General features: G+C 40.3%; 1 protein-coding gene across 2 annotated transcripts in view; it reads left to right on the top strand.

Annotated features, from left to right (window-relative positions):
• Nucleotides 1-17007, top strand: part of DDI2 (DDI proteasomal shuttling factor 2) — a 34316-nt gene that overhangs the window by 10647 nt on the left and 6662 nt on the right. For both annotated transcript variants that reach the window (XM_024749841.1, XM_024749840.1), the window contains exons 3-7: nucleotides 1518-1754; nucleotides 3890-4016; nucleotides 7117-7244; nucleotides 10857-10985; nucleotides 15797-15900. In XM_024749841.1, the coding sequence (XP_024605609.1) occupies nucleotides 1518-1754; nucleotides 3890-4016; nucleotides 7117-7244; nucleotides 10857-10985; nucleotides 15797-15900 (725 nt within the window). The remainder of the gene's footprint in view (nucleotides 1-1517; nucleotides 1755-3889; nucleotides 4017-7116; nucleotides 7245-10856; nucleotides 10986-15796; nucleotides 15901-17007) is intronic.

The following is a 17007-nucleotide window of genomic DNA, read 5'->3' as shown; positions in this document are numbered from 1 at the left end:
GTAAACAAACAAGTTTTTCAAAATTATTCCGAAGTGAGTGGACTCTCAAGATAAGTATAACAAGGTTGAGATAAAAATTTCTCAACCCATAAGGAAGACGCACCCATATATGTTTTGCTGGTTGACCTAGATTAACTACCTCACAAAGATCATCTTATTCACTTCACTCTTTCATTGGTTCGAAGTTCATGTCCATGTACACGTACACACACACACACACACGCTGCCAGCTGAGGTCTGTTTGAAGAAAAGTGCCTACTTGAACCCATGCTAAGAGGCACAAACCTTACTCCTGAGTTCAAGCATTTCCGTTTTCTCTTTGAAGTCCAAAAGGCTTCAGGACAGCCCCAGACTTGGAGCAGGTGCAATCATCAGATACATTTTGGGGTTGAAGAAGTGTGGATTCACTCAGTCTTAGCCCATCATTCTGGTTATACCTAGGGTTTTACATTTTTTGTTTTCTTTTTCCTATTTAAAAATACAGCTCTTTTTTTTCAATAACAGCTTTATTGAGATATCATTCACTACCATACAATTCACTCATTTAAAGGGTACAATTCACTGATTTTTAGTATATTCAGAATTGCCTAACCATCACTATGATCAATTTTAGCACATTTTCATCATCTTTACAAGAAACTCTACTCATCAGCAGTCATTCCCCATCTGCCCTCACGCCTCCTCGCCCTAGGCCACCATCAGTCTACTTTCAGTCTCTGTATTTTCCTATTCTGGACATTTCATAAATGGAATCATATAATATGTGGGTCCTTGAGGTAAGGTTCCCTTTTATTTTCCTTTCACTTTAGTAAGGTCAGCTCACCTTGGATTATGGAACCTGGGAGTGTGGCCTGTGAACCTGTTAAATCTTTTGGTGTACTGAGCACTGAGAACCTGTGCAGGTTTCTTTTCTTGTTTTTTTCTCTCCCGTGAAATGATTACACCTACTCGCTTTCCAGGGTATGAGAAGAGTTAGCAGTGATGCACAGATGAAAGTGTAAATTCAAAGAACTAATAAGTGTGGCACATACTTGTAGAAGTTAACATCTAACATTTTTGCTGTTCACTTGATATGTATGGTATTCTTTACCCAAGGTGTCAGGGCTCTTTGGAGCATATGTGAAAGCAGACTAGGATTTTTCTTAAGAACCACATCGAGCTTTACGTGGTTGTGTTTGAGACTGGCTTTGCTTTTTTAAAGACATAAGTAAGTAAAAACTTATTATCCTGGGATATTTTATAAGCCAAGAATTTGGGATTATTACCATTGTCTTCCTATCCCTACCTCTACTCCCCAACCCTCTGTTTTTCTATTCTTTCCTACCTATTCACTCTCGGACTGCAGTCTTTGTATTCAAGGTCAGCGTGAGAAAGAACCAGGGAAAGGGCATTCGGAATGTCTGTGATTACCATCTACTACTATTGCATACCACATATGTGCAAATCTGCTGTTTCCTTCAAATACTTGTTTTTATGGAGTCATTTGAAGTAAACTTCGAATCGATTTTCCCCAACAGACTTACCCCGAATAGACTTCCGTAGCATAGCTGTGCCTGGCACGTCAAACACCCGGCAGCGCCAGCCAGCAGGAGCACAGCAGTCCCACTCATCTCCTGGAGAGGTAGCTTCATCTCCTCAGGGCCTGGACAATCCAGCCTTGCTCCGAGACATGTTGCTGGCCAACCCCCATGAGCTGTCCTTGTTGAAGGAACGCAATCCACCCTTGGCAGATGCTCTGCTCAGTGGAGATCTTGGTAAGCTTATGAAATTTGAAGGCTGTCAAGCTGACCTGAGGTGAATAGTTGTATCACAGCAAATGTGGAGAAACTCAAGCAACTGGTGTGTTCAGCCCACTGTGTCGCATGTTATATTGAACATATCAGTTGGTCTGTGAGAGGTAAATTAGTGCTGATGTCAAAGGCTGAGTTAGTTGGCAATAGTGACAGTTTTAGGGCTGTGTAGAGTTCTGAAGCAGCTCAACCAGCACCTTCGTTTTCCTTTCCTTCCTTTTTTTTTCCCCTAATCGTTTTAGCAGTGTATAACCCAGGTACAGATTTTTTTTTTAATTGAAGTATAATTGATTTACAGTATTGTGTTAGTTTCAGGTGTACAGCATAGCGATTCAGGGGGTTTTTTGTTTGTTATTTTGTGTGTGTGGTTTTTCTTTTTCGGCAGATAATATCTTGTAATGACCAGGTACTGATATTTTAACCTGTTTAGTTAGAACCTCAGTTAAAGAGAGTCCCAGTTAACCAGCTGATGCCAGTTAAAATGATTTCGTTCCAGGAAAACAGGTCCAGTGCCATCAGCCTGTTTGGCGAAGTGCAACCCCTTTATTCTCATTCACCCTACATTTTACAGTAGTGCAGTTGTCACCAGCAGTTTATTTGGGGCTATATTTTAGCCCTTCTTGTATTTAGCAGAACATTTGTTTTTAGTCATCTTTATGAATAAATTTTCTCTGTACATTTCTCCAGTTTTACTCCTGGGTTTATGAAACCCTACTGATTAAATTTTAAAACATAACAGACACTTAATAACTTATTCCTCAATAACCATTTTTAAAATTTAGGTAATATTTACCTACAGAGAAATACTTAGATTTTAGGTATACAGTTCGTTGAGTTTTGACAAACTAATGTAACCAGCACCCCAGTCACAATATAGAACATTTCTTTCACTCCAGAAAGCTCCCTTATGTTCTCTTCTAGTCGGTTTCCTCCCCTTATAGGCTCCAGTATTCTGATCCTTAGAGGTTAGTTTTGCCTAATTTTCATCTTCATGTAAATGGAATCATATGGTATGTCCTCCCTTGTGTCAGGCGTCTTTCACTCAGTGTTTTTTAGATTCATCCCTGTTGTGTGTATTAGTTCATATGACCATTGTTTTGGTTTCTTTAATGACTTATGCAGCGTATCTTGCCAAAGACCATGATGATGGCACTTGTACATTTATACATTTGAATGTACTCACATTTACGAAATAGCAAATAAAGGTGGTTCTTGTAACATACATCCATCTTATAGCAAGCAATGTTTTCTCTTCGCTAATTTTCCTGCTTCATATCCATCGGGTAATATAGACAAACAGTAGTTTGCTTATAATTTATCTGCTTTAAGGCAGAGTGTGTTGTAAAGGAAACAAAAGTAGAAGAGGAAAAGAGGGATAGTAGTGCTCTCTTTTATTTCTAGGTAATAGGATAATAAGGGCAGTGGGGAGGGGAGGGGTAGCATCATTTATCTGCCACACTGATTTAAATTGAAAAGTCATCGTCTCTGAGATGATGTCTACAAATACATTATTTCTTTTTTTATATATATAAATTTATTTATTTGTTTGTTTGTTTCTATTTTTGGCTATGTTGGGCCTTTGTTGCTGTGCGTGGGCTTTCTCTAGTTGGCGGCGAGCGGGCTCTGCTTTTGTGGTGCACGGGCTTCTTATTGTGGTGGCTTCTCTTGTTGCAGAGAACGGACTCTTAGGCGCGCGGGCATCATTAGTTGTGGCACGTGGACTCAGTAGTTGTGGTTCGTGGGCTCTAGAGCACAGGCTCAACAGTTGTGGTGCACTGGCTTAGCTACTCCACGGCATGTGGGATCTTCCTGGACCAGGGCTCGAACCTGTGTCCCTTGAATTGGCAGGCAGACTCTTAACCACTGCGCCACCAGGGAAGCCCCAGCAAATACATTATTTCTTTACACTAAATTTAGGTGAAGAAGTAATCTTTTCTGCAGAGAATAGAAAGTAAACGTAATTGCTCATTTTAAATGATTTCTAGCCATCCTTTCTGCATCTCTTATAGTTGTATTTTGAGAAATTGTTCAGTGTGGAAAAATACTAATAAAGAATGAAAATATAATGGTTTTTAAGATTTTGCCCACTGTTCTTGCAGAGAAATTTTCCAGGGTCCTGGTGGAGCAGCAGCAGGACCGAGCCCGGAGAGAGCAAGAAAGGATTCGTCTCTTTTCTGCGGACCCTTTTGATCTTGAAGCTCAGGCAAAGATAGAAGAAGATATAAGGTAATTACTCCTTTGCCCAAAGAGCAAGATTTAGAGAATCTAGGGTTCCCAAACTCCAGGTGATCTTGTATTTGTTGGGCATCTGCTTTGAGGTAGATTCCTTATTTTGCATCTGAGGTAGTAGCTTCAGTCTTCTAGTTTATTCTCTCCTCTTCCATTTTCCTTGCATTTTGATTCAACATTACAGAAATACAGCTACCTAATTTAATGACTTTCTAAAATTTTGATAAAGACTCCCTGACTAGCCCACAGCACATTATTAAGGCAACTCCAGGTAGATGACCCCAGGACTGAGCAGAAGCCCCCAGTTTGGTGAGACTACTAGGCTGGCTACTCAAACCGATTGGACTCTCTTTCCTTAGACATAATGCATGAGCCCTGATTAAATCCAGGGCTTGGACATGACTGAATTAGAGAAAACTGTACAAAGAGGAACCTTATAGTCCTAAGTCCGGTTTCCTTCCACATTTCTTGTACTGGGCTCAGCAGATAAACTGACTGCGGGACTGGTTTCCAGCTCCAGATTCTCTAGTGCTATGGTTCTCACCTGGGGCAGCATTAAAGTCATATGAGAAGCTTTTAAAAATGCAGGTGCTCAGGCTTTACTCCCAAATCTGATGAATCAGAATCTTAAGGGGGTGGGACTTCCGTGGTGGCGCAGTGTTTAAGAATCTGCCTGCCAATGCAAGGGACACAGGTTCAAGCCCTGGTCCGCGAAGATCCCACATGCCGCAGAGCAAATAAACCCATGTGCCACAACTACTGAAACCCACACACCTAGAACCTGTGCTCCACAACAAGGGGAGCCACCGCGATGAGAGGCCCTCGCACCGCAACGGAGAGTATCCCCCGCTCGCCGCATCTAGAGAAAGCTTGCACACAGCAACGAAGACCCAACACGGCCATAAATAAATAGATAGATAGAATCTTAAGGGGTGGGACCTAAGCACGTATAAGGATACTAGTGCCAACCTTGGTCCCCTTACTAGTCACAAGCAAGAAGCTGTTCAGTCAGTCCCTTTGAATAAAAGAACAGTTGCTTTCCCCCATTCCAGATTCGGTTTATTGCTAATTGTGAAGGGCTTAGTATAACTAAGAACAATAACTGTAAGGCCACTCCTTTTAGGGGCCTGATCATCATCTTTGGTTACTTAAATGAAGCCTAACTTGGTCATTATATTACACTGTTAACTTGGAAGTCAAATAAAGGGTTTCTTATTTCTCTGAGTACATTTGAAATCAGAGAAATGTAAATACGCCAGAATCAATTGATAGCCCTAAGCCGTTCACTTGTGTTCTTGTCTGTATAGTGTTCCCATTAATTGTATTGGATACTAATAACTATCTTTGAGAAACATCCCGCTAGGTAAATCTGTGCAGAGAAATGGGAAGATATTTGTGTTTTCTGAACTAGACCGCATTGCAGCTATAAGTGAGCCTGACATAACTCTCAAGAACAGTTGCATTCAAGCCAGGAAGCAGGAGGGGTGGGCGGGGCAGTGGGGAGGCATCATAGCCAAACCATGACACCGAGCTATTGGAAGAGAGGTGAAACGAGGCACATCCATAGGCTCATGTTTCTTCCCAGGGGTGAGGTAGGGGAACTGGGACAATGCATGTGTTCTTTTAGAGGAGAAAACCTTGTGCCTGTAAAGTGACATAGAGCCCAGGATAGCCAAAGTAACTGGTGGTATTTCAGATGATTTTTTGCTGAAATGTATCTTGGTTGGAATCAGTGTAAGGTCAGGAGTGCACAACTAATTTTAGGTTATTTTTAAATTTAATAATGTGACCTAGGAGAAAAGCTGTGTAATTGTATAGAATGCCTATAGCAGTTTTATTTGATACGCTACACCAGTGATTACACAGGGTACATGTACACTGAGGTATATAGTAGCTCGCATATTTGCCGGGCTAAATTAAACAAGTTTACCTTTGACTTTCTGAAAAATTTAATATTTTATTATAGACTGGCTGATAAAGCCATCAATACAATTGGGCTAGAGTATTATTACAGAAGGGACCGGCGCTACAGTTTAGAATAGAGGTCAGCAAACTTTTTCCATAAGGAGCCAGGTAGTGAATATTTTAGGCTTCGCCGGCCATGCAGTCTCTGTCGGTAGCACTCAGTTCTGCCAGTGCAGTGTGAAAGCAGCTATGTGAACGGTGTGGTTGTGTTCCCGTAAACAAACAGTGGGCTGTAGTTTGCCACCCTCTGGCTTACAGCTGTAATTGATCCCACCTTGGGCCCTGTTCTGTAATTGTCTCAGTCTTCAGCAAAGTTGCCTGGCCCCAGCCGTAGTTTAAATTAATGTTTGTAGTGTTTTGATGATGTTTCTAGAAGAGTTGGGGAGGAAGACATGAGATGCTGGAGTAAGCTGGAACTCCGTTTTATGTGCTTTTTTCACGTAAGAAATAGAATATATTCAATTTTGAAGAAATATTTTGATGGACCAGGTGAACTATGATGCATATGTGTGTGTATAGTTTTCTAAGTGACAGCCAGGTAGTTAGATATTTTTGAGCATCTGCTCTTACCTCAGCATTGTGTACTAGGTGCTTTATACCTCTCAGCGATCCTATGATAGAAATTATTGTTCTCGTTTTGTAGATTAGAAACTAATTTTTTACAGATTTGGAAATTAAGCAGCAGATGTAACACAAGCAGTTGAAACATCTGTGTATTATATTTGCAAACTATTTTTAATGCAGTGGACATAGAAAATGTACCCAGATAACCAGTAAATCCTCAGTTTAAATTGAAGCATTGATGAAATTCTAATATTCTACAGGATAAAAAGGGTTGTGACCCTTACTCTCCAGAATTTTGTTTTCCTGTTTCTGAGCTTGTAAAGGGAACATAATTGTTTTTACATGAAGGTGATTTGTATGCCTTTAGATTTTCTGCCAATTATATATCTCACTTCCTCCTGCTAAATCACATATTTCAGGATAGAGCACCAATTTCCATTTCCATGACTCAGCCGCTATAGTTGGAGGAAAAGATATGTACAGGTCTGTTTTTAATATTGTGACTTTGAAACAGATTGCTCTTCATGGAAATAATGCTTTTAGCCTGCCTGGTTTTGGTTTGTTACAGGCAACAGAACATTGAGGAAAACATGACAATAGCTATGGAAGAGGCTCCGGAAAGTTTTGGCCAAGTAGTGATGCTTTATATTAACTGCAAAGTGAATGGACATCCTGTGAAAGCCTTTGTTGACTCAGGTGATGTCTCCATCTTTTGTGTCTTTGTCTCTACATCTAACGTTCTGACCTGACACAGGGAGAAGGGGAGACTGGTGTCCGTTAAAGATGGCAGTAGTCCTTTGGACAGCTGACTAACAAGCCCAAGGGTTATTGTTTCACTTGCCAATCTTTTCTTTGTAATAGGTTTTTCTTTAATTATTTCTTAACCAGTTTTGTATTTTGCAGTGTCTTCCTTTATCTTCCTACCTCCCCTTATTTGGCATCCTAATTTCTAGGATACCTCTATAAGAAACGGGAGTAAATGGGTTTAGGATAAGGAGCTATAAGAAGGAGGTGTGTAGGGCTTCCCTGGTGGCGCAGTGGTTGAGAGTCTGCCTGCCGATGCAGGGGACACAGGTTTGTGCCCCGGTCCGGGAAGGTCCCACATGCCGCGGAGCGGCTGGGCCCGTGAGCCATGGCCTCTGAGCCTGTGCGTCCGGAGCCTGTGCTCCACAACGGGAGAGGCCACAGCAGTGAGAGGCCCGCGTACCACAAAAAAATATATATATATAGAAGGAGGTGTGTAGAGTAGAGGTCAAACAGATATTTCAGCTTGGTCTGTGTGCCAGCACTCTACCAGGAGCCATGAGGAGTGTAAGGGTGTATGGGGCTTGGTTCTTGCCATTAAAGAACTTACCAGCCAGGTCAGGAGACGAGAGTTCCCCACTTGAGCATTCAGATAATGCCTGTACTAACGGGCACCTTTTCTCTTAGTAACAACACTTTGCTGTTTAGTAAGACCACCCAGGGCAGCACCATGTGAGTGTAATTGAGTGGTCTTGTGCCTTCATTCTAGGTATCTCTCTTGAGGCCGTGAGATAACGAGTGTGTTCCTAGAGAAGTAAAAACCCCTGCTCAAGTAGGTTTTCTTCCACTCGTTCATCCACAAATACCTGAGCACATGCTAGGTTTCAACTGTTAAGAGTTTGTGTCCTGAGATGCATATATTCCTGGGAGGAGTAAATCTGCTGATTATTTACTGTTGAGTGCTATGTGCAGGACCTTGTGCTGAGTGCTTGGGGGTAAGACTGGAGCTTCATAGGGCTCCTGTGAGTGAGAGATAAATTCATAAGAGACTCTGATATAACACTCAGCATTTATTGAGCCCTTACTATGTGCCAAGCACCATGCTAGGTGCTTAGTATATCATCTTCAATTTTATTTAATCCTCAGACTATCCGTATGAGCTGTGTTCTGTTATCCCTGTTTTACAGATGAGGAAACTTAGATATAAAGGGGGGAAGTCACTCTTCCAGGTATTCAAAGTTCATGAGCAGTAGGCTTTGGATTCAGCCCCAGATCTACCAGAACTCTTAACCACTGTGCAAAACTCAGATGCGTGTTGGATGAACATAAAGACCACGTTCTCACTCTGACTGGGTTGCTCAGGCGTGGCTTCTCCAAAGAGAGGGCATTTGAACTGAGCTGTCTCCATGGGTAGAGGGTTGGGGCTTTGACCTGAGTCTTAAGAAAAGGCAGGAGAGCAGTGAAAGGGACCCTTCTCATCCTGGGTTTGCAGACTTTACACCAATAACTAGCTTACGAGGAGTAGAGTGAGGAAGGGGGGAAGGAAAGAATTGCCTTCCCAAATTCCCTTTTCCTTCATTATTTCTGGGCCTTCTTGACTCTAACCTTCCTCAAATGCCAAGAGGTTTAAGTGCCCATAAAGTGTAAGTTATCTGTGAGTAATATGAACAGGAAGTGTTGAAATTGAATGAGAGGAGAGATCACTGGGAGAGGACAGTCAGCTGGGGAGGAGGTGGGTCTTGAGCTGGGCCTTAAAGCATAAGTAGAGTTCAGAGAAAGCGAAAGTAGAGGAAGGGGCACTCTACAGGAGGGTCAGAGTGAGTAAGAGACAAGGGAGACGCCTTCCTCTGCGTAAAGTGGAAGGTTTACAGCAGTCAGGCTATAAGGCTGGTATCTGAGGCCGTTTGGGCTGCCATAACAACACCGTAAACCGGGTGGCTTATAAACAACACAGATTTATTTCCCGGTTGTGGAGGCTGAGAAGTCCAAGATCAAGATGCTGGCGGAGGGACTTCCCTGGCGGTCCAGCGGTTAAGACCCCGCGCTTCCAGTGCAGGTGCGGGTTTGATCCCTGTGGGGGAGCTAAGATCCCACATGCTGTGCAGCGCGGCCCAAAAAAAAAAGGTGCTGGCAAATTGGGTACCTGATTCCTAGTTCATAGATGAACATCTTCTCCCTGTGTCCTCACATGGTGGAAGGGGAGAGGGAGCTTTCTGGGGTCTCTTTTATAAAGGCACTAAATCCCATTCATGAGGGTTCCACACTCATGACCTAATTAATCACCTTCCAAAGGCCCCACTTCCTAACATCATCACATTGGGAATTAGGTTTCAACCTGAATTTTGGAGGGACACAAACATTCAGTCTGTAGCAGCTGGAAATAGTTGGACCAGGGTGAGGTGGGATCTGAGGCTGTGGTGATGTGGGTTTGAAGATCTTATAAAGAGTAGGAACCTTTGAGGACCTTTGAGCAGATGAATAAGGGATCTGAAGAAGGTGGTATTTTAAGAAGATTGAAGGCAGTGGCAGTTCTGGAGTATTCTGTACCCCTAAAGATCAGAACTATTTCCTTGCTTTAAACTGTATATCCACAGAAAGGATTGGAAACCAGAGAAGTTGTCCACTAGCTAGAGGGATAGAGTGTGAGCCAGGTTGACTGCTATGGTTAGAAGAAGAAAGGTCAGAAATTGCCCAGAATTTATTAACAGGATTGGAACTGAGTTTGAGAGTTGGGAGAAGGCTATAAGAAGAGGGGTCGAAAGTGAACAGTTGCCTCTGTCTTACGGTTGTAAGAAAAAGGGTTCCATTGGCAAAGAGAGAAATCCAAAGTGAGAATTATTTGGGGAGAAAGAGTATTTATACCTATTGGCTTTGAGATAGACATGTCCAAACACACAGGAATGTGGAACTAGATTCTGTGGGAGAGATTAGGACCCTAGGTAAGTAAAGTTTAGAGAAGTGTCTGTTCTCTGCACAGGCTGACTCCAGCTCTGTGGGTGAGTGTATGTAACCAGGGGAGAAAAGACCTTAGTGCCCTCTTCCTGATAGGAAAGAGGGTCTAATTGTTGGAGCAGAGAATGGAGAGTTCAGTTATAGTTTTTTGAAAGACTGCATGATGTATTTTTTAACTGGTAAATTAGAGTGTCCCAGAGTTTGAAATAAAAATAACTTGGTAGATGTTTAGAGATACTCAGTGGAAACTGATCTGAGGGTGCAGTAGTGCTTACTCGAGTGTTTCCATCTGTAGACAGAGTTTGACTTTTTGGAGATCCTTTCCACGTAGTTTTGCTTTCTGTGTTTAAAGTTTTAAAATATCATTTAATTATTACATTTAAATAATGTTATTTCCCTCGATGTGAAGTTTCTACACTGTGTTTCAGATTGCAGTGTAAAACTGAAAGTTGAACTAAGTGTAGCAGGAAGCCCGCTAGGTAGGAATAATCGTACACAGACAGAAGCTTGGGAGTATACTTGCTTTCTGCCCTGTTCTTAGTGCTGCATTTTTTTAGCTTCCCACACGTGTGGATTGTGTCTGTGTTATCTGATGTTTCCCTCCACCTCCAGGTGCCCAGATGACCATTATGAGCCAAGCTTGTGCAGAAAGGTGTAATATAATGAGGCTGGTGGACCGTCGGTGGGCAGGGATCGCCAAAGGAGTGGGCACCCAGAAGATTATTGGAAGGGTACATCTAGGTGAGTGCAGGGCACTGGGAGTCTTTGTAGGGTAGTGGACTTTAAAAATTCCTTTTGGATAGGGGCATCTGATCCAGCATGCCCAGTCCCTAGCAATTTAAAATCCTATAGTCTATCAGAGTTATAATGTAACATCGTTTAGCTGGTTACAGAAAAACACCAGTCCCCTATGTACTTCTGTTTCCTGCTCTTTAGAGATAACCCCTTTTCCACTATTATAGCTGATTTCTTTCGGTGCCTACCTCCATATTTCTAAGTAACACGTTTATAGTGCTGTTTACTGACAGGACTATGTAAATACTGTTGAGAGCTGAGCCATCTAATTGAAAAAGATTATTTTTCCTTTCATGTCTAGTATTTTTTGTCAGAATTTTTGTCTTTTGTATGTGTGTGTCATTCGGTTTTTTTGGTTGTTACTCATCCCTAAACACGTACCTAGTGTGTAAATCTCCCTTATACATGTCATCCTATGGAAGATGCTGCTTCTAGCCGGGACTGGTGGTTCAAGGCTGCTTCATAGCTGCTGTTTTGGAATCTGGGTCCTGAAGGGTGCCTTTCACTTCCGTCTTACGTTGGGTGATATGGATCCCATACTTTTTTCTTTTTTTTTGCACTCCTTGGTTTATTAGAGTATATCTTCCAGTAACTTTCTGAGAAGGAGTGCACAGGAGTGAATTGAGTCCTTAAATATCAGAACACATCTTTTTTTCCAACATTCTACCCGTCTGAGTATGTTGGAAATCACTTTCCGTCATGATTTTTGTCAGTGTGGCTTTGGAGAAGCTGGCCGCTATTCTGACTCTTGATCTTCTATGTGTCCGATTTCTTTTCCCTTTCTGAAGCTTATAGTTCTTCTCTTTGACCTCAGTGTTTTAAAATTTCACAATGATGTACGTGGGTGTAGTAGATCACTTTTCGTCTACTGGGCTAGATACCTTTCAGTCTGAAAAAATGGTTCTGATAATGATTTCCTCCCCTCTGCGATGTCTGTTAGTCAGGTAGGATAATCTTCTGTCATGGACTTGTCCTCTAGTTTATTTTCTTTCTCTTTCTTGCATTGTGTTTTGGGAGGTTTTTAACGAGATTTCCTCAACTTTGTCTTCTAACCTTTCTTTTCTGTTTGGTAGTTTTCTTTCATGTTAGATGGTTTTTCTCAAGTGTCTGGTGATCCTTGGTGTCTGCTCATATTTGAAGAGTGGGACACCAGAAGGCTATTTGGAAGGTTAGTTGGGTGGGTAGCCATGCTGATTGTGGGTGATCTGGAAGTTGGGACGGAGAAAAAGGCTAGAGTCTCAGTAAGCTTCCACTTAACCCCTCTAGTTTTCAGTTTGGTGCTTGTTGTTGTATCTCTGTCTTCCTTCATGCCCACCTCTCTTACTAGAGCCTCTGTTTCACCCTCTTGAGAAAACAAGCCTCTAGTCTACTGTCGGGGTGAGGCGGTGGTCATCTGGCTGAGCAGAGTGCGGGAGAAGGAGCCCCGAGGTGCAGTTGTGCCTCCATAGCCCTTCACCACTACTCCTGCTTTGGGCTCCCTCCACCCCCGTTTGCAGAGGTACTTGTTTCAACCAACTCATCAGCCTCTTGGGATAAAAAGGGTTGCTGCTTAGTTTTCCTTAGTGTCATCTGCTTTCTAGTTCCAAAATTGTGTTTCAGTTATCTCTTCCATTATTTTTGGCCTTAGTAATCTGTACATTTTAAAAGAAAAACAACTTTTTATTGTGGTTTTTTTTAGGAGTAAATTAAGTTAAATACATGTGTTCAGTCCTTCGTCTTTAATCAGAATTGTTCTTCTCTTTGTTTTTTTCTTTCATTATCTATTTAATTAGTTGCTCATTGTAGAGAATTTGAAAGTATAGAAATGTGAAAAGAAGCAAAATTAATTCTTTTAGGTGAGAATCAATCAGTAGTAGCATTTGGACATATCTCTTTCTGGCATTGTTTTCTTGTAAAAGGTGATCATATAATACTATATAGAATTTTTATACTTTGCTTTAAGAAAACGTAAGAGCATTTTCCAAATGCCATTAAAAATTTTATAAGCATCACTTAAGTAAATGCATAGCATTCTGTTGTATGGGTTTAATGGTCAACCTTTGGGATATATTTTTCCCCTAATATTTTGTCATTGTAACATGGAAGTGCATTTTTGTGCAAACTGATTTTTTTTCCCCTTAGTTAAAATTCCCATAAGTGAACCTACTAAATCCAAGATTATGAATACCCTTTAAGGCTCTTGATATTGTTAACTGGTACCAATCTAGCTTCTCCAGCACTGATTGAACATTCATGTTAATTTCCTTATACAATCAAGTATTTTTAGTTTTATCCCTTTAATTTGCAGATAAAAAAGTGGTTTTTTTTTTTTTTTACTGTAAATGACTTTTCTTTCGTTGCAAGTGGTAGTTTTTCTACCTGTTTTCCTCTTCATATCTGTTTCATTTTTCCTGGTTTAATACATTTGTCTATTATTAGAAGTCTCCGTGTTTTCTATTATTGATTTTCTATAGAATAAGGATAGTTTAAATACCTTACCTCTTATGTACTTTCTTACACACAATAGGACTGAAATTGGGTAAGAAAACCACAAACCAGTTGCTTCAGAGTCTGAGTTCTTAGATTTCTCATGGTTTTTAGTGAGAAGATAATAGGAGACAAAAAATACCAGTCCCTTGTGTCCTTCTTTTGGTTGCACAAGTTGTACCATTTTGCAACTTTGGCTATGATAGGTATCAAGAAAACCTTATAACAGTAAGGATAGTCTAAGTAAAGGAGAGCTACACCATGGATAGGAAGTTTCAATATGTTGGAGGTGGTAGTTCTCCCACATTCGTCAACAGAGTCGTTGTAATACATTTAAAACCCCAATGAATTGTTTTGTTTTGTTTTGTTCGTGAGACTTGATGTGTTAATTTTAAATTTTATGTAGGCCCTTTATGGCAGGAGTAGTCAAGATACTCTGGAATAACTTCCCCATCTAGATAATACCAAGACCAAAGGACTAGAACAGAAACAGACCCATGCTTAACATGAACCTTGATAAATGAGAGGGGAAGTCTTATGGAGCAGTGGGAAAGTTTTAGGAAATGTGCTAGGACGATTGGGTATCCATGGGGAAAAAATGAATTGGAAGTGGGACCCTGTCTCACATCACACACAAAAGTCAATTCAAGGTTGATTAAAGGCCTGAATGTGCAAGGCAAAGTCAGGCTTTTAGAAGAAAATATAGGAGAATGTCTTGTGTAGGGAAGAGGTTCTTTAAAAGATATGAAGGAAATTATTTGATAAATACAGCCGATCGAGATTAAGAACTTTTCATCAAGCACATCTTAAAGAAAGTGAACAAACACAAACTAGGAAAGAACTTAGTAACATGTATAACTAATAAAGGATTCATATTTAGAATATATATGTATTCTGTATGTTTGTGTATCCTCCAACTCAGTAAGAAAAACTGGTATATAAAAAATGGCAGAAACATTTGAACAAGCACTTTAAGAGGAAACTCAAATGGTTAATAAGTGTGAAAAATTGCTTTATCTCATTAATCAGGGAAATAGAGAATTACTTGCCAGATTTTAAATCTAATAATATTGAGTGTTGGGAGAATGTGGAACAATGGGAACTTCCCAAAAACCCCTGGAAACATTTTGGAAAGTAATTCAGCATCGAGTAGAGCTGAGCTAATATCCCCTAGCGCCCTGTATGTTTTTAGAGTATACCTTAGAGACACTCGTGGCACACCAGGAGACAAGTGCAAGAATGCTCACGTTAGCATTGCTTACAACGGCAGAAACTGGAAGCAACCCAAATGTCCCGTAGCAGCAGAATGGATAAATAAATCAGTGGTGGTGTCTTAAACATTACAGTACTCACTCTTAGGGGTGGTATAAATGAAAGAATTATACTCACGTGCACCCACAGGAATAAAATATCTCAAAGTATCTTTTGGGTAGAAGAAGCAAGTCATAGTTCAAAACCACAAAACTAACCAAAATGTTGCTTAGAAATCATAGAAAAATGGTAAGAAAAGATGGGAATGATTAACATAAAAACCAAGATAGTTGGGAGGGTTGGAGGAGGCAAAGAATAAACTATGATCAGTAGGACATACAGGAAACTTCTTAGTTTTCTGTTTCTTAACCTGGGAAATAGATGCATGGGTATTTGTTTTATTATGCTTTATACTATATATATACAGTATATATATATATATATATATATACACATATATTTCATATACTTTTCTGCTCGTAAGACATAGTTAATGACAAAGTCATTTTTTTAAAAAAAACATCTTACATATGAAATAAGAGGAGTAATTGAGGAAAGAGGCAAGGCAGGAGACTTCAAGCAAAGAAACTTGGTTATAACAGGCAGTAATAAACAGTTTACTTCTTGGAGCTTAATTTAAAAGGTTTAAAGTGTACTGATTTTATTTTCCTTTTAGAAAGCCTTTTGTAAGTGTACAGGAAACAGGTGGTTAATATTGGAGGAATTGGTCTTGGTTTTTTTTTTTCTTTTTTTCTTTTTTTTAATTCTTAATGCCATCTTTCCTCACCAGCTGAGCGTGTATCATATATCAAGCCAGGTCTTGTGGGCAGTAGTTCTACCCAGTCCACTTTAGGAGCTGGTGCCTTCATTGGCTTTTAACCTGATTATTGGTCTTACTGGATTTTCATCCTTAACTCACTTGTTTGCATGCTTTGGCTTGACTTTGACTGATTGCAGGAAGAAAGACACAGAATGATAGATACATTTCCAGACCTTCGCTGGAAAAATCAGTAACCTCTTCCTTTCTTCATGTGCTTTAGCTCAGGTTCAAATTGAAGGAGATTTCCTGGCGTGTTCCTTCTCTATACTTGAGGAACAGCCCATGGACATGCTTTTGGGACTGGACATGCTGAAACGGCATCAGGTAATTAAGAGCTTCACTTTCTTTTTGCGTTGGCTTTTTGTGTGTTAAATGGTTATTCCATCATGGTTGTATATACTGGAAAATTAAGAAGCATGACTTCAAACCTGGAAAGGTCCTTAATTGGTGGTGTTGTCATACAAGGTTTGAAATTCTGTATCAGTAGAAATAGAACCTTTTTGTGAAATCTTTCTGAATCTGTTGAATCTTGCCATCTGTTTTGAGACTATACTGGACAATTTGGTTCCCCTGTGTAATTTTTAGTTTCTGATTAGAACTCAAGTCATTTCTTTAAAACATTTTTTAAAAAATATTTATTTATTTGGCTGCTCTGGGTCTTAGCTGTGGCATGCGGGATCTTCGCTGCCAAGTGCGGGATCTTTTGATTGTGGCATGTGGGATCTGGTTCCCAAATCAGGGCTTGAACCCAGGCCCCCTGCATTGGGAGTGCAGAGTCTTAACCACTGGACCACCAGGGAAGTGCCTCAAGTAATTTTTTGATGGGTTTGTAGGGAGATGTACATAATACACAACGGTGATTTTACTGCGAGCCTAAGTTTAGTAAATCCTTAGTAGCTGGTCAGACAATACTTGGGGAGAAGAGCTTCGAGATTAAGGAAAAAGGTGTACATAAGATGTTGGGAATGGAAATGTTTATTTAGTACAGGGAGAATGATTTATAAATATTTTCATCTGCAGTGATTTTTATATTTCCATTCCGAAGCCTAATAATTTGTTTAAAGATAAAATTCACTCATTGAAGAAGCAATTGTGCTCTTGGGTAGTAAAAATTTTCCCAACAAGGTTTCATATCTAGTCAACATTTTTATGTCACTAATATTCTTTTTTTTCTTTTTTAAATTGGAGTATAGTTGATTTACAATGTTGTGTTAGTTTCAGCTGTCTACTCTTTTTTAGATTCTCTTCCCATATAGGTCATTACAGAGTATTGAATAGAAATCCCTGTGCTATACAGTAGGTTCTTATTAGCTATCTATCTTATCGATATATATATATAGTAGTGTGTATATGTCGATCCCAATCTCCCAATTTATCCCTCCCACCCTTTTCCCCTTGGAAACCATGAGTTTGTTTTCTACATCTGTGACT

Source organism: Neophocaena asiaeorientalis, unplaced genomic scaffold (genome assembly GCF_003031525.2).
Source record: "Neophocaena asiaeorientalis asiaeorientalis breed wild unplaced genomic scaffold, Neophocaena_asiaeorientalis_V1.1 scaffold275, whole genome shotgun sequence".
Taxonomy (NCBI): domain Eukaryota; kingdom Metazoa; phylum Chordata; class Mammalia; order Artiodactyla; family Phocoenidae; genus Neophocaena; species Neophocaena asiaeorientalis.
Note: the sequence above shows the minus strand (reverse complement) of the source record. Positions and strands in the feature narration are given on the sequence as shown.